This window comes from Trachurus japonicus, chromosome 17 (genome assembly GCF_045865225.1).
Source record: "Trachurus japonicus isolate A0001 chromosome 17, Traja_1.0".
Lineage (NCBI taxonomy): Eukaryota > Metazoa > Chordata > Actinopteri > Carangiformes > Carangidae > Trachurus > Trachurus japonicus.
The window spans coordinates 19,843,510-19,865,631 of record NC_140923.1 but is presented as its reverse complement, the minus strand read 5'-3'; the positions used below and the strand labels follow the sequence as shown (position 1 = coordinate 19,865,631).

The 22,122-nt window shown below is 40.1% G+C and overlaps 1 protein-coding gene across 1 annotated transcript; it reads right to left on the bottom strand.

The window, feature by feature from the left end:
• Window positions 1-13,728: 13,728 nt before the first annotated feature.
• LOC146970552 (solute carrier family 12 member 9-like) lies at window positions 13,729-21,337 on the bottom strand. The gene is made up of 14 exons (XM_085805097.1): window positions 20,978-21,337; window positions 20,120-20,254; window positions 19,741-19,878; window positions 19,552-19,658; window positions 18,807-19,008; window positions 18,497-18,604; window positions 18,147-18,258; window positions 17,666-17,823; window positions 17,021-17,103; window positions 16,062-16,186; window positions 15,758-15,950; window positions 15,503-15,677; window positions 15,238-15,384; window positions 13,729-15,133 (listed from the first exon to the last, which is right to left on the bottom strand). Exons 1-14 carry the CDS (start codon window positions 21,204-21,206, stop codon window positions 14,199-14,201), a joined length of 2,847 nt encoding a protein of 948 aa, XP_085661223.1. The 5' UTR covers window positions 21,207-21,337; the 3' UTR covers window positions 13,729-14,198.
• Between the last annotated feature and the right edge of the window lie 785 nt (window positions 21,338-22,122).

The following is a 22,122-nucleotide window of genomic DNA, read 5'->3' as shown; positions in this document are numbered from 1 at the left end:
TAGAACATGGCATTCAAACAGGCCTTATTACCATTAAAGCTAAGGTTATACTCAAGGTCGGACATTGAAATATGATTATACCAGTTTCAGTTTTTAAGTCTAGCCACAGCTGTAGCACTGAGCAGATTTCCTAGAATGACAGAGAGAGCCTGTGTTCTTACTAATTGTTGCTTTTTTTGATACAAAAGTAATGTCACGTAAGAGGCACGCCTGCCACAGACTTTTTCTAAACAGAACCCTTGTTGATTAAGGGCTGAACCCTCTACCACACAAACAATTTACCCTTGCAACGCTGCAGATTAAAGTTTAGAAAAGGCACTGTTTGCACTGTTTTACTTAGAGAAGACAGTAATGGCTGAAACATAATAGTGTCCATTTTGGGGCATAAAATGGCCCCATCCCCATTTTCAACCCCAAGATTTTGGAAATCCTTGGTTGTACCACAGTCAACTCGTCTTTGAAACTGGCCTTCATTTTGACCTTGAGTTTCATGACTTTGTCTTGCACAGCTGTGACACTACTGTAAAGGCAAAGCATGTCCACATATGTATTAAAATGACTGTCATAAATCTCCCTTTACTTTGTTCTACAGGACCAAACTATCCCACAATGACACAGACTAATAAGCCAACAAGCCATCTTATACAACCATGAAACCGTAGCCACAGTTTTATAACTGTACACCAGGTTGGAGGTATTAACTTTATGAACTACAGTGTGTAGTCACAGTTGATACAAAAATTAGTACTGACAGCTTTGACAGATTTTCTATTATTTCCCCAGTGAACCATTAATGAAAGGCTGCCTTATGAAACTTTGTGTAAATGGAAAAACATGTTTCCTGCATACAACATGCATGCTTTGGCTGAAGAAACCTGGTAACTAGATCAATAATGATTATAAAATGCCTAAACATGTCTGTTTTGTCATTGAAAATTCCCCGAACATTGTTGTGTAATTAGACGTTTTATTGATCCATTGCTGCACATTTGCTATCATTCCTATTTTAATGTGATTTCTAACCGCAGTCTTGTCTGTACACAGGGCTTTTAATATCTAACCCTTAGGGCCAAAAAGTGCTGAGTACTTTCATGTGAAGACATGACCGAGGTTGTTCTATGGTTTGTTTCTTCTTTCGTTGACCTACATCTCTTCTCAATGTCATCTTAAATACCTATAATGAATCAAGTACACAGTGTACTGCACATCTACTGCTTCACCCATTTTCATAATGCCTTAAAAAAAGAAAAGGACAGATGCCTTCTTGGTCAAATTGACAAAGAACTGTCCCATTACAAAGTTTGGAATTACTCTCCTCATTCCATAGACCACTATTCAGCAGAGACAGAGAGGAAAAGCTGCTGCAGAGATGTTTATGATGCCATTGCAATTACAAATAGTTAGAAATATTTGGTTAATAGAAACCCTTTATATGCCAGACCAACCACAACCAGATCTGCTCTGACCATCCAGTTACTATGTACAAAGTTCACCTGACAATTAGTGTCAAAAGGTAACCTGACAGCACGTCCTCTCGTGCTGCACGAGTGGGCGGGGAAATGTGTACCTGGAGAGATGCCAAACCTGCTTTCTGGAACAGCAGCAGCATAAATGGGTCTAAATGACTTCTCCCTTGCCTTCCCTACATGCGTCAGTCAGTCTTTTCTCCTCCCTCTCCTGTCTCAAAGGGAAAGCTGACTCTCATTACCTCAGACTTCCGGCTGTAGTGAATAGTGTCCGACAGCTTGAAATGGTCACAGAGGATCACTTTTAAATTAAGTACTGTGTTTCAATCCTACATATGAGTGTTTTACCAAACAGATTAAAGGCAAACTGCTGTTTCATTGTCACCATTTTAGCAATATTTCCATCACCAATACCCTATTTCTGAATGATTTTTCCTTGGACTTGTCTTCATCTTTCTTCAGGCAAAGTTAAAACAATTGGACAAACACCATGAATCACTTTGAATCAAGCCATTCAAACCATTAATAAATAACCCAAAATAAATTGTCCATTTACTTACTTCAGAATATACACCAACAATACAATAGACACAGTCCATTACAAGATATTCACCCAAACATCTACTTGAAATAAAAGCAAAGTACTAGAAATAAAATAGGTATCAGAAGTAAAGATATACTTGACAGGATTAAATTGTCCAGACACTTATACACTATCGTTGTCAGGCAAAAAAAAAACTTGTACCTCCAGTATGCATGTTTTTGAAATTCCTCTAACCTCAAAGACTCTAAACATGCCATGTCATCAATCTAAAAACTGGCAGGTTTTTTGGAGATGGGACAGCATAACCCATTGCCTTGCGGTTAATAATCTTGCCAACTTCCCAATAAGGTTGGAAGTGTATCTGAAGAAGGATGGGAAGTAGTGGTGTACAGTTCATTGACACAGCTTGAACATCACTGTCAAGACGAACTGAAATTGATGAATGCTTCAAAGAGCTCGACTATCATTTATATAACGATTTTCTTCTTCACGAGACAAGTGCGCAAACCGCCTGACTCAAGCATCACAGCATGATGACGGTTTCTTTGGGGGGAAACCAGAGCTCACATCTCGCAAATTCTCTAATCGGTGCAGCATGTGAACTTCTGCCATGTGCTGCTGCTGCAGTAGACTTTACATAAGGCGTTATGCCGGAGTTTTCATGTGACGACGACACCAGAAAGCACGTCTACAATGCAACATATGTATCTCTGACATCATCACCATTATCATGACCGCTGTCATCTCTTATCATCTGTAACAAACTCTGCAGCGCGGCGATATTAAATCAGTTTTACTATATGATGCATTTACAGTCCTTATGTAAACCCAAGTTGTTTGGAGAGCACGTCACCTGCGGTATTTTATCCCATAGCTCGCAAAGGTTACTCTCTCGTGGACAGACTCTGTCATGTGGGCAGGGCTGGTTGCACGCTGGAGCCAACTGTAGTCTACTGACCGGGATTGACCCTCACACTGACACAGTTATGCAACTTTCGCGCTTCACCCTCATACAGTATTATTCTGCACACTCATAGCGAAGCCGGCTAAATGTTGGTGTCATACTCATCCAGCCCCTTTTAAAACACACAACAACGTGATAAAACACAGATTGTTACACGGCAAAACTCGCGATTACAAGTATATAACTCCACCAACCTCACAAAAAGACAGCTTCTCCACTGATCCCGATGCGTCCGTAAAACAGAGCCGTGGTTTGGACGGAGCTGTGGCTGAATCCCGATGACAGAGAGCGCACGGGTGCCGGTGGTCCTGTGCTGGTCCTATGCTGGTCCTATGCTGGTCCGACACACTGCTCTCCCCTGCTCGGGTTCCCACACCGGTACTCTGCCCTGGATCTCCTACGGAGGCAGTGACCTCATTTCGGGCTCCTCCCTGAGCTCCTCCCACAGCTCTGCTCCCTTTGGCCCATTGAACTGCCCGTCTCTAGCTCACTGCGGCTTGGGCCAATCGCTGCTCCCCGCCCCCGGGGAGGCGGTGACGGCTACGGCCGCTCCGCGCTGTGATTGGTGTCCAGCGCCGTCAATCGTTTTACATAAGGATGTCATCGCTTTCACGTGGAAACCCACGGCTTCCGCCACCGTGAGAGAAGCGCGAGCAAATCACTACGACGCTGCTGCTGGTGAATGAAGCCACGCCGATGGTTGGCTCTCAGCGGCTCAGCACGGACGACTGTTATCTAAACGGTTATACAAGTGAGTGAATGTGTGTGTGGCCAATGTGGGTAAAGTGTTTGGTGCGCAACCATCCACGTAAGAGCGAGTAAAAGTTATTTGACTCTCTCTCTATTAATATGATATAACACAAGGAGACTTTGATCGTGCCTCTTAATGAATTTATACGGTAGTCATCTTTACATAAAAATCCGTGCAGTGGTGCAATAACTGTGTAATTTTGCACTGTGCTGACTGAAATATGAAGCTATAAAACACTTGTTCTAGACTCGGTTTTCTCCTTAAGCATGATGTCATGTCGCAGAGTTGTGCTGTGTGTGATGTTAAGCAGCTGTTTACCCATTTAAGGTCAGCATAGCCTGTATGCCTTTGTACTGTTGGAGGAAGCCACAGCACGGCACAAGGACTACGTGCACATCCAAAGCCGGTCCTAATGAGGCAAAACATAATATCTGAGGGCCTGGTTAAAGATCAGGTTAGAAATGAACTGGCTAGGGTTCATTATAAACATATCACATATTATTTTGTACTATATTTAAGCAGCAGATTTGGCATGCTGATTGGTCAATGGCAAAACAATCATGATCCAGAATGTACACACATACCTACATGGGTAAATATTCATTTGTCCAATTCCAACAGTTTGATGATCACAGCTGAGTCTTTGGGATAGTTTTGAAGTCTGTTCCTCAGAGGGCTCAATCATAATCTGAATTGTCCCCCTAGTGGCTGTGTTTGGACCTGTGTCAGCTCATGGTCAAGTCTGCAACCAAGTTGTGGATTTGCTGACTTGGCTTTTTGCAACAAAATTTCATGACTGATGCCAACACTCATGACTCCAACAACAACATTTAACAATGTTTAATTGGTTTTATGAGCTTGGCACCCCATTTTTTCTGATGTGTGGTTGTGTTTTTTATGAACTGTGACATTTACCCTATTTGAAAGTGTATCAAATGCTACCGCAAGTACACTGGTAAATTTGAAATGTATTAGTGAAAACAGGCTATTACACCAAGCCACTACACTATTTTCTAAATCCAGTACAAATTTCATGTAGTGGTTTTGTGACATTTGCTGACCCACTAGGAATTTCTTTTGTTTTTCCTGTATCTGCAGGTGGATAGCCACAGTGGAATGTACTTCAACAAACAGTGCCATGGCTGATAAGGAGAGACCTGATTAGAGATTGTATGTTTTATGCAATTTATCAATATTCACTTTGGCTGCTCCCACGCAAACAATGAATAACTCCGGACAACTTTCAGAATGTAAAGAAACATCGGTTAAATGTATGTGGACAGTAATATCAGCTGAAATATTTACTTTTTTGTCCAAAAATAGCAAGATACAGTATATACCTGCTGTGGCAATCATTTGGAAAAATTCTATGCTGTGTGCTTTTATTTTATCTGATTTCGCCACAAATTTCTACTGCAGTCAGTGTAGCAGGCTTAAGATCTATTGCTGGTAAGATGCTCTTTTAGAGGTAAGCAGTAAATATCAAAGTGCATATCAGTGATACCTAATGCAACTTGCGTTTGTGTACGAGAACGATGACCAACTGCTTTGTAAGAGTTGACACATTAAACTTAAATCAGCACATATCTTTCTTTTCATACTTAATGCTTTTTCAAAATCCATTAAAGCAGAAGTAAGCGGAATATTTGTGTTAATATAAGTCTTAAATAGTTATATCTTCCGATGGGAATCATTTATATAGAGTGTTTGGTCTGAAACACGGGTCTGTCAGTCACTCTGCTCTGCTGTAAGCCGAGGAGAAAACTTTCCTTGTATCCTACAACCTTTATCCAATTAGGAGAGAGAACGGCATAAAGGGGCGGTCCTCTCTGTGTGTGCAGCCAAGGGATGCGCGTGAATGTGGTGACGTAGGGACGAGGGCGGGGACTGCTAACTCCATCGGCTGACAGGAAGTTAGCCAAAACGACCGGATCGCTTACTTCTGCTTTAATTTTTTTCAGTGTCACGAGGAGCTTGGCGTTCCCAGCTCAGAATGAACAAGAGGTGGGTAACACCCTGGACAGTTCACTGGTCTCATGTAGGATTATGTGGTCTCCAATTTGCATTTCTGATCTGTGTGATGGAACAGAGCTCCTGGAGGAAAACCACTTTTCAGACAGAGAAAATTCAAAGAGTTGGATTAAATTCCAGGAGACACTGCTAACCACTAAGCCATCATAGGCTTCCTTTCTTCCTCAAAAAAAAAAACTGTTTGTGTAGCACTGTTACCACAATGTAGCCGTACTTATCCTTAGCCTGACACACTTAATAAAAATCAACATACTTTACAACAAACACAATACTGCACATTTAGAGAGGCGCAATGTTATTGTCTGACCATCTGCTCTGAGATGCCATTAATAGCAAATCATCACCACATATTTTTCATCTAATGCAAATTATTGTTTTCATCTGTATTCAACTGGAAATGTGACAGTTTTCCATGCTGTCTAAATTGGAAAAAAGCCGTGGTGAAAGTTGTGAAGGGCTGTCAAAATGTACGAAAACTGACTGAATTGTTAGGTCCTCCAAAATCCTAATTACAGTAAGTGTTTACATAAAAACAACCTACAGAGCACATCATCTTTGACGTTTTGGTATTGAATTGGAATGATTCATTATAACTGAAACAAAACCGAATTCACAATAAATAAATCATTCAAAATGACTGATGTCTTGATACCTTAATCATCTAATTCAGCGTCTGGGGCCACAGATGGAAGAGAGTCTGTAGTGTGATCTATACTTGCAGAGAAAAACAAGTTGCCACAAGGAGCAGAGCACCAGATGGCAGAAAGAACTAGCCAGTTTTGACTGGTGCTGCTGGTTGCCTTGTGCTCTACGTCAGGCTGAGCCAATGCAAAAGGAAAAGGTGAGAAAGCAGACGGGCATGACAAGCATGTGTAGCCCTGAAAACAAATGGGATGCACATGTGTAGACTCCTATGAATCAGTCACATCCTCTTCACTCATACATTTGTGTGGGATAGAAAGGAAAAGCCTGAATAATTGAGTGGAGAAGCCTAACGAAGGGAGACGCTTCCACACGGAGCACTGTCTGGTACAACTGGACAACAACCATCCAAAATAAATAAAAATGCTCAGCAGCCAAATAGATTCTGATTTGTTTTCTGTCAACAGTTATATAGGAGGGTCTATTATAGTAGTTACAGTGCAAAAAACCATTGTGAGGAGAAATGCATAGTTGAGAATTAAGCAGTAGTTGACAGAGACCCTGTAGCTCTGTCCTGCAGTGGGTTCTGGTGTGGTTTGGCTCCACTGATGAAACACTTCTATCATGATGGCAGTGGTCTCTTCCAACATGACAATGACCCCCATCCACAGGGCTCATTTTGTCATTGAATTGTCTGAAAGTATGAAAATGATGCAAATTCTGGTGACTGTGAAGACACAAGCACCAGATCTCAACCTAACAGAACAACCATGGAAGATTTGGGACCTCTTAGACTCTTAGCGACTCTGTACAACTATCATCAAAACGCCAAATGAGAGAGTATCTTTCGATGGTGTGGTGGTGTTCATCCTTCCTCTGGAGCTCCAGAAATGTATTCAGTCTGTGAGTAAAAGGTCACTTCTGGGGCTTTGCTTGCTAAGTTTAATTCAATGTCACTGTTAACAAAATGTAAGTTTCTTCAAATAATTAAAGTATTTCCAGATTTTATACACAAACCTTAAGGAAAAATACTGACTGATATTTTTGACCCTGTCATATTGAAGGTAACAATGAGATACGGTACAGAAACATGACCTCTGATTAGTAATTTATTTTCCTGTACTACTGGCAAAGTGTAAATAAAAACTGCCCTGGCATCCCAATTAAAAACAGTGGCCTACAAATTATATATTGGATTCTAAGGTCTTGAAAGAAGTGACATAAATTGTAAGGTTACTGGTAAAATCTGTATAATCTAGAGTCCACAAATAACTTCCTATCTAGAGGCTTTGCACATACAATAGGATAGGAGTGTACGGTTCCACAGGATCTAACAGTCTGCAGTCTTCCTCCCACTCATACAATGAAGTGGTGCTATTTCTACAGTGACAGCAGTTTGAACTACGTCACTGGTACAGATCCAGAGAAGAGAGGCAGATGATGTGGGATAGTTTCACTTCGGGCTACAGATACCAGCAGCACTATTGGATAAACTGCTGCCAACTCACTCTATTGTTTCACATTTCAGTAGCTCACATACTTGAGGAAAACTGTTGATGTAGTTGAAGATGTACCTTTTGAGCCTTAAGCTGACAAACTAAGACAAATTGCCAATTTAAGATTTTTAGGAATTGTAAAGTATATATCTTTACCTTTCCTAAATATCCCGTATGTATCTATACTGAAATCATGCTTGGTGAGACGAGTGATTCATTCCTTATTGGTACCACCAGACACATGAGGACAGCAATGACGAAAATACAAAAATTAATCGTCACAGAGACACTGAAACCTAGATAATCTATTTAAAGACAGTTCAAGATTTTGTGGCTTCCTCGCCTGCCTAATTGCATGAGTTACATTGTTGCCACTTGCCAAGAAAAGTTACAATGATACAAATTTTCAAAAACATTTGCGTCACCACTGGAAAATCGATGGCAGAGGGTAAAGATGCCATTTTAATTTCTTTCAACTGAGCGACTTTCAGTTTGAGTCACACACTGCTGTTCAGAAAAATATATTAAAAAATGAAATATCAATGGCACATGACTATGTGACACACCAAACAATATTTCTCCCCTAGCACTTCCCAGCAATACTATAAAAGATCATTATTAAAGTGCCTGAAGAATATTGACTAGAACCACTCCATTAGCTTTCCTTCCTTAATCGTACAGATCATATAGCATGCCCCCAGTACATCACTTCTGGCTGCAAAAGCAAAACAGAAAACTTGAGAGAACCTCAGCAAATTAAACCGACAGGGAGATGATCAAACTATTTCAAATAAATGGCAGAATATTTTAGAAGACATGATTTCCTAAGATCTCAGCACACCCAGCAGTTTTGACGATTTGAGTCAACGTTTTCTCTAAAGTTTGTCTCTAGCATCACTGGTTTTATGACAGAGCACTACACCAGTACAGAAGTTACTTAGGACTGTTTTAACAGGAACAGCTACAGGTCATTAGCATTCATTCTCTCACCTACAATCGTAGTGTGATTTTTCAGTTGTTCTGTAATTTTTTTTTAAAGCCATTGTAAAAGAAAATAACATGCTGTTTCATCTGATGGTTAGAGAAAAGAGTTCTGATTGTCAGTGGCATTTAAAAACAATGATTATTTCAACATTTTTCAAGTAGAGGCTGCAAAAGAATGAGTGTGTAGGATGTAGTGGCATCTACTAGTGACGTTGCAGATTGCAACCACTTACTGTAATAATACCCATCCCCTCCCCCCTGCCTTTTATTAGTGTGTAGGAAGAAAGCCTCTAGAGCCTACGTTTGGCTTGTCTGTTCTTAGCTACTGTAGAATTATAGTGGTGAAACATGGCAGGCTCTATGGAAGATGACCATCTATGTAAATATGAAGGTCTCATTCTAAACCAATGAAAACACAAAGTTTCTTAGTTTCAGGTGATTTTACATGGGAACATGTAAACATTATCATTTTATACGTAGTTTAAAGTAGCAAATACAGCAGTAATAGCAATAGAAAAAACTGAAATATGCAATAAATAGGTCCAAAGGAGCCATAACTATCTGTACACAAAATATAGTCAACGGTGTAGTGCCTGTGGAGCAAATGCAGAATTCCTTTTTGTTATGAGACAAGCCGGCCCAGCACGCTACGTAAAGCGGACAAGGATGTTTACTGATACACTGCACCAGTGGCCCCATCTAGTGGCCGAACAAAGAAATGGAATTTGTGATTGTGCTACTTTAAATGGACTACGAGGAGTTTCGGAAAGCGAAGTCTTTTCACACTACATTTCCCAAGAGCCTCCCCGCACACGGTGAAATTCTTGGGCCAGCGCAAGATGGACGAAAGCAAAAGCATTTGCCAAGAATGTTTTCATTCATCAAGAACGAAAGTCGGAGGTTCAAAGACGATCAGATACCGATAACCCTTTTCCGCTAACCTTCCTCCTGGCCATGTGCATTTGTTTATAATTAAGCCTGCAAGAAATCAATCAATAGACAGTCGATAATGTATGTTGTATCATATACAATGTTACGACGTGTATATTTGTGTAGTCTTATCTGACATAAACAAGAGATTGCGGGGTAAGGGGCGCTTTTGTGTCGCAGTGCAGCAGAGACGAGAGCTGGGACACTGGAGCGGTGGCCCTGATCTTACAAATTTGGTTTTCAGCAAAGAGACGCAATACGTGACACGCAAGTGGAAGGCAGAGAGCCTCCATTCCCCCTGTAACAAGTTAAGCCATTTATTAAACCATCAAAATTACTCCATAGCTATTTAAGGTAAATGTAGCATAGTTAAACTACAAAATTGTACAGTTCCTCTTTAGGCCAACACATCCACTAAAATTCTACATACTGGCCCTTTTTAAAAAAAAAAAAGATTATCACCTACTTCCCACTCTCTGAACGAAAACTCAGCACTGCCACTGATTAAACTAATTCAACATACTTCATATTGCCATTTTACATGGTCCACTAGAACTGCTGCTTGTTGAAAGAGCGTCAATACAGCTGCCTTTGAAGGAAAACATTGTCCATTTTACTGAAGATACAACACTCGCTGAAGTGCCCACTCTATGTCAAGTGGGCCCAGATATACTTCCCATTCAGTAAAAAATTAAAATTGAAATTAAAATATAAAAAATAAAACATTAAAATTGTGTTCTTCTAATAAACAACACTGCCTAATAAAATACATGCCTAATACAGACTCTTGCTGTTTATTATTATCGACTGTATTTTTTATGCTTTTTATACGTCAGCAACTCATCATCCCACAGCCAATCAGTCGGAAGTGATGCAGTCACCTCATAGTGTAGGCATGGAGGGATCACCCTCGAACTGACATGCTGAGTTGTAGAGTAAATATGGGCAAATGTTGTATTGAGCACAAGAAAATTTCACAGTGTGGGACGTGTGTAGGACTACTGTATGCTGTATTCAGCACATTCAATTTCAGCAGGCCGTGCAGTTTACTTGCACGAGTATGAGCGTGGTATCCCTTTATAGAGTTTAGAGCCTGGGTTGCCGCTGTCTGCGAACACACTCCCTCCCACAAGCAGTTGGTCAGTGATGTGTAGGTGGGTATCAGTGCTCCTATATGAAAACTGCAAGTGTGACGTGTGCTACAGATGGCGTTGTCTCTTCTATATTCTAACTGTTGCCCACCGTCACCAAATGGCTGCCAATATTACAAGGCCTCAGCCAGGTCATTAAAAAAAATCTGACATCTCCATCTCAATGGCGCTTACCTGAAATAAAGGTTCATATACTGTTTATTTGAATACAAATGCACACACATATATTTCTAGCCTGTGTGAGTGTGTACATATCTGGGCCAAGGTGGTAGGTCTGGGTGGTTGCATGGCTGGGCAGCAATTGTGTGAGATGAATGAGAGGGAACCACCAAGGCTGGTCAAAGACACCTGGCACCCTTAATGGGCATTTCCAGTCATAATCAATGCTTACCCCAGATATCAGGTCACCTATGATCAGTTCATTTCATACCATCCATTCCATACTCCCAACTGCAGCGTGAGGACGTTTATATTCGTTTTTGTTCAAGAATCTATCATTTTGTTCATCAATGGGCTACAGACTAATTTTTAAATTGTTCTGTGGTCCTTTTGACCATCATTTAAATTTTTTAATTTGCTTTTCAATTGAATTAAATCAAAATTCGGACTCGCCTTGTTCTCCGACCCGGAAAGGAACAATGCGGAAGCCGTAGTAAGTCCAAATTTTGATTTAACTTAATTGTAAAGCGAATTTTAAAATTTAAATAATGGTCAAAAGGACGTTACTTGTGACCACAGAACAATTTTAAAATTAGTCTGGAGCCCATTATTGAACATTAAAAAACGATAGATTCTTGAACAAAAACAAAGATAAACATCCACACGCTGCAGTTGGGAGTATGGATGGTATGAAATGAACTGATCATAGGTGACCTGGTTGCCATTTCACTAATAGAACTAAACTACTACTAATAGGACCCTATTATTTTATAAAGAAAAATCAAATGGGAAAGGGAAATCAGTTGAGAGAAATGTTTTACTTTTGTGAGTAACGTTAACAAGGAACTCATTCAATATGATCCTCAACATTGAAAAATTAGGTATTATTTTTGTGAGACTTTTTTTTATCACATTAGTCCCACAAAAATTCCACTCATCTCATTTTGGCATTCTGGTCCCTTGTATGGTTCAGTTCCTGCCAAAGTTATTTGTACATCAAGAATCTGTGAAAATCCCTGTCTAAATGTGGTGGCCGGAAACCAGTCAGTCAAGCACGTCACACTTCAAACTGTGACACTGATGAGGACGATGATGATACATGTGCCCTATTTCAACTGCACTTTAAAATGAATGCGGTAGGTAGATTAATTCCATCAAAAATTCAGTGGGTTTGATCACTTATAGTCCTCTAAAGCTGTTGAAAGCTTACTGATAAAGATGAACAAACAGCCTAGTTTCCCCATTACCATTCAAAATGCAATGTATCTCTTATAGGCATAGAAAACAAATTATTTGAGGCTACAGCATAGAAAGTAAACATTCATTTCAATTAAAACTAATATAAAACTGCCTATATTAGTCTTTTTTGGCAATATGACCTCAAACAAAAACAGATTTGTCTATGGTGGGTCACAGGCACATGTAATGCTGATTCCTCTTTCAAAAAACACAAGCCTGGCACAAGACCTGAGTGTTTTCAATATTCACATGATTACGCCTTTCCTGCATCAGCAGCACACCTTCTCCCAGCCAATCACTAGTCAGAAGTGATTCAGCCTTTCCATCTTTCCACTTCTTGGCTTAAGCGGAAGAGAAGGGCAACACTGAACCCGACTCCAAAAAATGTGTTTAAAATGTGGGCGTATCTACACGTGCATTATTGATCTTTATAATATTCTGATTGAACATTTTTGAAAATATTCAGTACATCATATCTTCAATGCCTGTGTTTCTCCAACATCTGTAATGTAGTATCCCTTAATGTGGAGCCCAATCTGCCCCCATCTGCGAACACGCTCCCTCCCACGTGCAGTTTGTCAGCGATGTGAAGGTGGGTGTCAATAATTCTCTGTAGGAACTCATGGAATTCTCTCTAACCAATTTTGACATATTCCACAGATGGCGTTGGCTTTCCGTCAGTAGGTACGGGTTTGGCATTGCCAACCACAGTTCCTGTGCAAGCCACGTGTGAGTACTAAGAATAACGTATTAAATGTGACCTTCTCATGACCTATATGCATACCAATATACCCAAAGGTTTCTTCTTCACAGGGCAAATATCACTCCAACAGCCACTGAAATGCAGATAGTATCGTCATACTTTACTGTGGTTATAAACAGTCACAAAATGTCTGCCTTGGGGCGGTAATAGACATTAAGATGAGGAATAAGTTTCATTTTAAGTCATATAATTTACTACACCAACATATCCTTGTAAAGGAAAGGTATTTAGATATCTTGCAACAAAATATAATCTAAAATTTAAACATTGTTCAATATAGACTGAAAACCTGTTGGTACTGATCGAGTGGCAGCTTAAAACGCAGACATCAAATTAGCCTTTAAGTGCCAAAAGTAGAGTCTTCAACTGGCATTACCACTATTACTCTAGTATACCAACAGCCTGAATAAAGGGAGACTAGGAGCTTCAACACTCCATCACTCGTACCATGATACTATATCGCCCTCTGCAGGTGTTCAGACAAATGTATTTACTTCAGTCATGGTCAAAATAGATGAAAATCAGGACATGGATTTAAATGTTGCTTTGTAAAATACAGGAGACTAATGAATTGCTTATGAACCACAGACAAAGAAATAGAAAATTCATACAACTATAAATTCAATTTATTTTTCTAACATGAACAAAATGACAAAAGTGAAGCTCAGTCTCCATGTGTGAACAGTACTTAAACAAATGCAAGAAAAGTTGAGCAACAGCAGGAAACTAATACTTAAACTTTCCTTTCCTGTTTAACTCAAGGGAGGGAACTGCAAGAACGTATCCTCCTTTCACCCGACAAAATACGAACATTATTTGTATGTTGATATATCACCACGTGATGAATTCACTGAAATACTCATTTTGATTGCAGCAGTAGACTAAATCGTCAATTCATTTTGTAGTATTTCATCTTATTAATAAAAGAAACATTATTATGGGTATGAATCTGAGATTTCAGGCCCATTTGTGATACTATAATCGACAGTGCAAATATAAATTGGCGGCAACAGAGACTTCACAGAAAAATAATACCGAATAAGGATCAGGTCGATAGATTCAAGTCAATAGTAAAAATCTAGAGATCTGTAGTGACAACAGGAGTGACTCCGTGAATAAGCAATGTTGGGCCAAGGTCTCGACTCAACAGGTCCACCTGGTGCAGGTAAGCAGAGTAACGGCTTGTGTCAGCTGGTGGGCGTGGCAAGTACAGGAAACGCACAGCAGGTTTAGGGGCTCCATGTTGTTGAATCAGACCGTTGACGGCACAGATATATTCATCTGTAAGCTGAGCAACATTATTGGGGAATGTTTGGATATTATTTTCCCTTGCAGCTTCCTCCTCTTCTCTCTCTACCCTCTCCTCATTCTGTTCAGACACCACCAGACTCCTTCTCTCACTTCCTCCTTGTCTCTGCCAGTGCAGTGCTGCCACCTGGTCCCAAGCCACCATCTGCACCTGGGCTGATATTCTTAGCTCCTTCAGCATCACCCTGAGCTTCGTCTCCTCCTCTTCCTGCAGACTGTGACCAGCCTCCACACATAGGAAGAGGCGGAGTCTTGCCTGTTTCCACGCACGGGTCTCTTGAAGCACAGAAGCCAGCTGCAGGAGGAACAGCGAGCAGATGTCGACATAACCGCAGCTATCTGGTCGAAGCAGATTCAGAGGCCACACATCAACAAAGGGCCCCATCATTCTTTGGTGGCCTCCAATCTTTTTTCCTGACCCCAAGACCTCCTCCCTTTTAAACTGGTTGAAATAACGTGCCAGTGTCACATTCTTCCCCATTTTTACAGCGTCGGCAATCACCGACACATATTCCTCTTCCTGAAGATCTTTGGGCTCCTCAACACCTCGCACGTTGGGAAAGAAGGGGGACCACCGCTCTCCAGCCTCTTTGCTTGGACAGGCATCCATGCCATGTCCCGTAGAAAGAGTTTTACCTTGAAGGTGGTCTTCAGGACTGCAGTCATCATAGAAACCCAAAACAATGGTGTTTGGCCTCATTCCACCTAGATGCAAACAGATTTATCAAATTGTTTTGGATAAGAACTCGATAGATATATTGTGCTTAATAACCATCATCACTACACAGCTGTAAAGTAAACTTGCCTACCAAATCCTGTAATGAAAAGCAGGTTCTGAACTCCATGTCGGACAGAGTTAGCCAGAGTGAGGTTGACAAATGCCTTGATGTTTAGATGATCCACTAGAGACAGCCAAGAGTCATAGTGGCTCTGCAGAGGATCAGAGGGTAACCCGTCTGTATGGAAGAGAGGAAAACCCATTTCATTCAGGCAAGGGTCCGTTGTTAATTTACATTTTGGGTTTGGCTTCCAATTTAACACTATATTTCATCTTCCCATGTACAAACACATTACCTAGTAAACCAAGCTTTACATGTCCCAGTACATAGAGGCCACTCTTCTTCAGGTCATTGATGAAAGTCATGAGACCTGTACAGCTGCGAGGGTTTGCAACCATCAGCAGCACCTGAGGCCTCCAGAATTTCACATGGTCTTTACGTACATCCAACATCAACAGGTACTTGCGTACCTGAGTGAATAAAAGGCGTGATGAGAAAGACATGAACACACGTAATGTCATAGTATTGATTCTTGTTTGTGGCTGTGCACCTGGTGGAAGATGAGAGCCTGGCTGATGTAACCCCAGTTGCTCATGGGACCAAGGTAGTGGATGAGCATCAAGAGCAGCAGCATGAAGGCTATGCTGGCAAAGGCATAAATGGCATTGATCAAAAACATCATGACCAGACAGCCTAGGATACCCAGTGTACAGGTATGCCAGGTAAAACAACGGAATGAGGGTCTACATGAAAAAAAAAAGAATGAGAGAGTATGGAATAAAATGAGCCTTTTGATTATGTTTTTGTAAATTCCAAATAGAAAATAAAGCTCTATACAATATGGTACATTTTACCTGAAGTTTGGTGCAGAAGCCCACTCGAGAGCCAAACAGGCCAAGTTCACAGCAGCATACACCAACAAGAAGAAGATGGTTACAATACCAGCTATGGTGTTCAATTTACCAGCAAACAACACCACCTAGTGGCAGAATTGAAGAACATTTATTTCCCTTGCAGTACATTCAAAGAACTTATCTAAAAACTACCTTGAGATTTTCCAAAATCATCACCTACAATATTTTTTGTTCAGTTCATTCAGTTTTATTAAAGTAAGCTGAGAAATATCTAATTAATATTTTCAAGCGAGCAGGCACACACACACTTGTTTAACCGAGAGAAATGTATAATAACAACCTGACTCCCTACAAACGACTACAGAAGATACGGACCCTTGGAAACCCCTTGACAGCTTACCTGGTCTAAATTACTGCTGTACTTTAGTTTGAAAAAGTTTAAGCCTTGTCAGCTAGCTATTATGCAAATACAAAATAGCATGAAAGTCATGTGAAGAGTTTACTTACTAGTGTAACAGGACAGGGCCCTGTTCTGTCTCCCTGGCAAAAACTTTTAACGCACTTCATTTGACAAATGTCCAGGAGATGCAAAACTGAAAATGACAATGTCTTTGCACTTGACCAAAGGCTGCTAATTTATCTGCCTCCAGTGTATTCCAGTACTAAAAAACAATACACACCAGCAACGGTGTATTACATAATTGGGTAAGAGTTTTCAGATTTTGTATGCATCATGTTTACCACTACTGAAATAGATGCCTCCCATTTTCTTCTACACATTAGAATCAGAAAAACAAAAAGGGACACTACAAGTAAAGACAAAAAATTAGGACATAATGGGCAATAACTTTTCATATTCATTGTTTTACACCAATTGAATTTCGTATTTCTGCACTTTTCTGGTCAAGCTGGCTTAAGGTACACAAGAAAACTGAAAAGAAAAGTCAGAAATATCTTACCTGTACAAGCAACCAGGAGACAAGCACCGAGGCCCAGGGGTTCCCGCTCCGAGATGTTTTCCTTGCCAGAGACAGGACACCACCTGTAGCGATTTATATCATTAACAAAAGCAAAGTCACTCTTTCTTGTTATTGCTCATGGTCCTAAATCAGATAAACAACTGAGTCATCCTGCACATGTCCTTAAGCCAAATACACAATGAGGATTTTTTTCCCCTTCTTCTGAGAAAGTCAACACTGCAAGCCATCTGTTGTCAATTGATGCTTTCCAAACCAACATGCCTCGCTAAGAGAATGAGACATGATGAAATTAATAAGTGACAATTTTTCATGTTAGAGATGCAGGCTTATTTTAGCAGATGGCAGATTATTATAATGTTGACTCAGTTTTGTAGAAAAACCAGCTGGAACTGGATATGCTTTCATATATTCTGGATCAACTATTAAGCACTGATCATAACCTAGACAAGCAAGGCTAGTAATTAAATCCCTCACACTACAGAAATGGTCAGAAGCTACATTCACTAATACCCATCTCTGCCAGTTAACAAAAATAATGTACTGCTCCATTACTTGCAATCAAGGAGAACAGGCAATATAAATTCCAAAGGTTCAAAAAGCAGGACACTTGATTAGGAGTCTCACCAAACAGGTTGTCTTTGGACAGGGCATATAGGATCCTGGAGGCTCCTATCAGGTTACTCATGGCAGCAGACATAGTAGAGGAATAAATCCCAACTGTAACCATGGGTGGCCATATATTGATGTCTCCCAGGAAACTGTAGTCTCTTTGGAGCAGGTGACTGAGAATGATGGAATAAAGCCAAATGTTAAATGAGGCAAAGTACAAACTTATTGAACCAACAGATTAACTGTAATGTAACATTAAATCAATTGATGGGTGCAAACTAAATAAAATCCCAAACTACAATATTCTACCCCTGAAAAAAGAATTTAAAAATAAACAAAAGTAAAAAAGACTTCTTTTTTTAATCCTCCATTAAATGCATGGCCACTCTGTTGACTGACCACATCATTGACAGTTTTTCAACAGATAAGATTTTGATTGCAATGATTTTCATAATTAGACCGTATGGCATTTGTTATTTAAATTTGTGTGCCTTACCGGTCACAGGACCATGCAGCCAGCAGACTGAGCATATTGTATGTGATGAACGTTATAAAAACTGCTGCAAGTGTTCCTCTTGGGATAGAATAGCTAGGATTTTTCAGGTCACCTGCGAAAAAGCACAGAAATATCTATAACAGCAAATTAACTTCAACTTAAGTTCTGTGAACTCTAAGCCCTCCTCACACAAGTACATCATTCATATCCTGCATCTTAAAATCAGGACCTGTAATCGCCAAAACCAACAGGTTCCTTCTGTCTTGAACTTGTACATAGCTAAAAAAGAAGTAACCCTCCATTTACCCTTATATCCATTTATGTACTGGTTTATTTGAACGTCATCTTACCTGACATGTTGGAACCTGCCATGATTCCAGTGCAGCCATTAAACATGACAGCAAACACTGTGGCAAAACTCATCATGGCACCAGTGGTATAGTCTACTGTGTAACTGGCTAGAGGGACAGACAGGAAGCTTGATCATTATACAAGGGATCACCTGTGTAAGCAAGCATGTTTTATGGCACATGAAAGCCATTTTTGTGCAATCTTTTTCAACAGATCCAAGTAACTTTTCTTCAAGTCTAACATTGCTTAAAAGTCCATAAAATGCACATTTAGTACATCTGTCAATATATAAAAAGGCACAGCACTTACGCATTAGGTTGTCCTCCAAAGTGTGGGACTTGAAACCAGTAAAATTGGCAGCACTTCGGCTGGTGTTGTTGAAAACGGAAGTAACTGGCAGAATCAGCGCAATAGGCTTTACGATGAAGAAACTAAGAAAAATGGAAGCCAGGACTGTTGTGACTATGATGAAAATGATAAAGGTTGCTTTGGCATAGATGTGGGCTCCCACCTGTGATGACAAACATGGTGCATTGAGAAATTAGTGGCATGACCAGTGTGTTCAGTTATACTTCAGAGCAAAATATGAAAAACAGACAGTAATAATATGTGGTTTGACATTTATGGTTCAGTGACAATTGAGATCCACTGAACTTCTGAAGTCTAGGCTTTGTCTTGATTGTCAATTTGCTCCTTGGATGACAGAGACTATAATGTTCATGATGACCACCATTAAGCCAAAAGATGCAATTTGTCCATTATATACTGTACGTGCATTTCAATGTTAATGAACATCTTCATTTATAAAAAATAAAAATAAAAATCTAGATCTAAATCTTTTTCATCATGTTATAATTATTTCTAGGTGAATAATTTTGTGGCTGTGCAATGTAAACATCATTGCAGCCTCAGGATAGCTAATAATCTTCAGACTTAACTCTTTAAATTTTAAATATTTGTATATTTAGCAAAGGGTCCAAGATGACAATATACATGCATCTTAAATTGTGGAAGAACAACAAAAAAAAAATGTTATTAAATAATTGTATCTTACCAAACAAACAGTCAAACATAGGAAGAGCAGGCCAGTACCATAAAGAATGGACCACCAGTATCCTGAGGGCAATACCTGATGGAGACCTGCAACATGTGCAGCACCATCTGAGAGAGGACAGTATAAGGGGGTTAATTAATCTATCAGCATACATGCATGGGTGCCCTACCATGTCCTAATGGACCTTACCTTCTGGGATACCAAAGGCAGACAAGATAGCCTCAACCAGACCTAAAATGTAAAGAGCACTTCCACACACATTGGCAAAGAAAAACATGATCCCGATACTGCCTCCAAACTCTGGACCCAGAGCTCGACTGATCATGTCTGGTGATCCAAGTTAAGGAATTTCTTCAGATTCATAAATGTTGCCGAGTGAAGTCTGGACACAATGTATGAACAAAATAGAATCACGTCCAAAGTAAAATGTCTACTAGTGGATTTTTTTAAAAAATCAAGGGAAGAATTTGAATTTGTCAGTTCATTAGTCAGGCTTAATCACAGACAAATTATGCACAAGTGAGGTTTGGATAATACAGTCCAAGCCTCTCCCACCAGTAAAGGATACAGTAGGCACCTCCAGCATCTAACGCCCCATTGGTGGAGATGGCGCACACAGAAAGCACAGTCATTGTGATAATGAAGTAAGCCACCAGGAACATGGCAATGGACTGATAAAGCCCTGCTTGACCCACAACAAATCCTGCAAAATAGGAGGAAACTTTTATTTACAAAGAAGATGGTTGATGGTTCTCAGGCCTGTAACATTGCCATCTTTTGCAGAGTCATCTTCTGCTGATGTGCCATGATGGACATCTTTTCTTTTAACATCTTACATGGACAGTGAACTCACTGAACTGGATCAAATGCAAATACTGCTTCTGAACTGTAATTGGGCACTTTTCACAATTTTGCACTTAGTATTTTTGGACAGGTTAGATATAGATTTAGATGAAAAACCATGCCATGCAGAGTTTGAATGAACTATTTTTTGAATGTAGGAGATAGCCTTAGCATATTTTACAGCTGCAACTGGTCCAGTAGCATTCAGGTTGGCATTCATCTCAAAATGAATCAGCACTTATATTCATTAACATATCATCTCCGACATTTCCAAAGATAAAAATGTCAAACACTTTCGCTAATGTAAGAAAATTATGTTTTTGTTGATGTCTGGCTTTTTGACTCTGGCCAATGAGAACCACCATGGTTTCGCCTTGAATTCATTGGCTGAATATTTCCACTAGTAGCTGTTTAGCTAGCAGCTAGCAACTATAATCTATATCGACGCCATTAGTGTCCGCTTGTTGACATAGACCACCAGGGCCAAATTAAGACAAATCCACATTTACATTAACATTTTACATTTATTCAATCACAAACTCTTATTTTAGTGTTTTTGAGGTCGCTGCCACAGTCTACTCACCAATTCGCAGAAATACAACAACGCTGAACATGGACAGTAAAGTTGGTATGACAACTCCAAACACCACTCCGAGCTTTTTAGCGGGCTTGGCCTTGGTCCTGGTCCGGCCGCCGTCTCTGCCCGCCGCCGCCGCAGTGCTGTGTTTGGAGTCTGGTTTGGACACATCTCTGGGCTCTGGGCCGGTGCTTGTGGTGAGTCGATAATGGAGAAGAGGAGTCTTTTCTGACATGGCGGCTGAAGATGAAGGTATTTAACGCTAACTGCGCTTCAACCTCAACCGAAGAATTCTTTAAAGCGCACGTGCTGAACGGATAGCTGACATCTTCGGCGTGGTAGCTATGGCGATAACCGCTAATATTCGAACTGGTGTTGTAGCTATGGCGATACAAGCTAATTTTCGAACTAGTGTAGCTATGGTGATATTTGCTAGCATTCCAACTAGCGTTAGCCCTGCAGCCGCCGTTCACCGCTCTGCTCCTTTGTGACAGGCCCAACTCACCTTGTGCAGGTGATTACAGTTTGCTAATGAGCTGGGAGGAAGAAAAAAAAAAACTCGCTTGTTCGTCCAATCACTGCAGTTTAGCCTTGATTATGAATGAATGAATAGTTTTTTTTATTTCGGTCACACAACACCAACGTCAAAGTCAACCATTTTGCGTGGACAATTTATGGAGGGTATGCATTATCATAATAATCAGTATTTATTTTTGATAGTGTTGCAAAATGTATATAATTGGGTGCAACATCAAGCATGGACATTCACAAAGAAACACAAGCTAGATTGCCTGAAATAAAATAAAAAAGTAATACATAGGTAGACACATAGCAAATCAGAACTTTAGAAATAATAATGTAAACAGAAATAAGACCTAAAAGTGCAATGAGAAGAGACATAATATGCTCACTAAAAATACCTGAAAGATATAGTTTCCAGGCTTATTCTTTAGAAAGTGAGTAGCTTATAAATTACTTTTCATTTACAACACCCACCTTGCTTTCTAATACTGACTGGTTAGTAGCAGAACAAATCTGGCTTGGAAAACATTCATGAAAACAGCCAAGTTGACTTTCATTCTAGCCAAGCGATCAAGGTGGAGAACAACATCCTCCGTGAAACAGTTCTTTGGATTTAGATAATATATTGT

Coding starts and splice junctions, on each gene's coding strand:
- LOC146970552 (XM_085805097.1), bottom strand. CDS start 21,206: ATGTCAGAAAAGACTCCTCTTCTCCATTATCGACTCACCACAAGCACC. Junction 20,255..20,977: donor TGTTGTATTTCTGCGAATTG/GTGAGTAGACTG, acceptor CCTATTTTGCAG/GATTTGTTGTGGGTCAAGCA. Junction 15,385..15,502: donor TGTAAAGCTTGGTTTACTAG/GTAATGTGTTTG, acceptor TCTTCCATACAG/ACGGGTTACCCTCTGATCCT.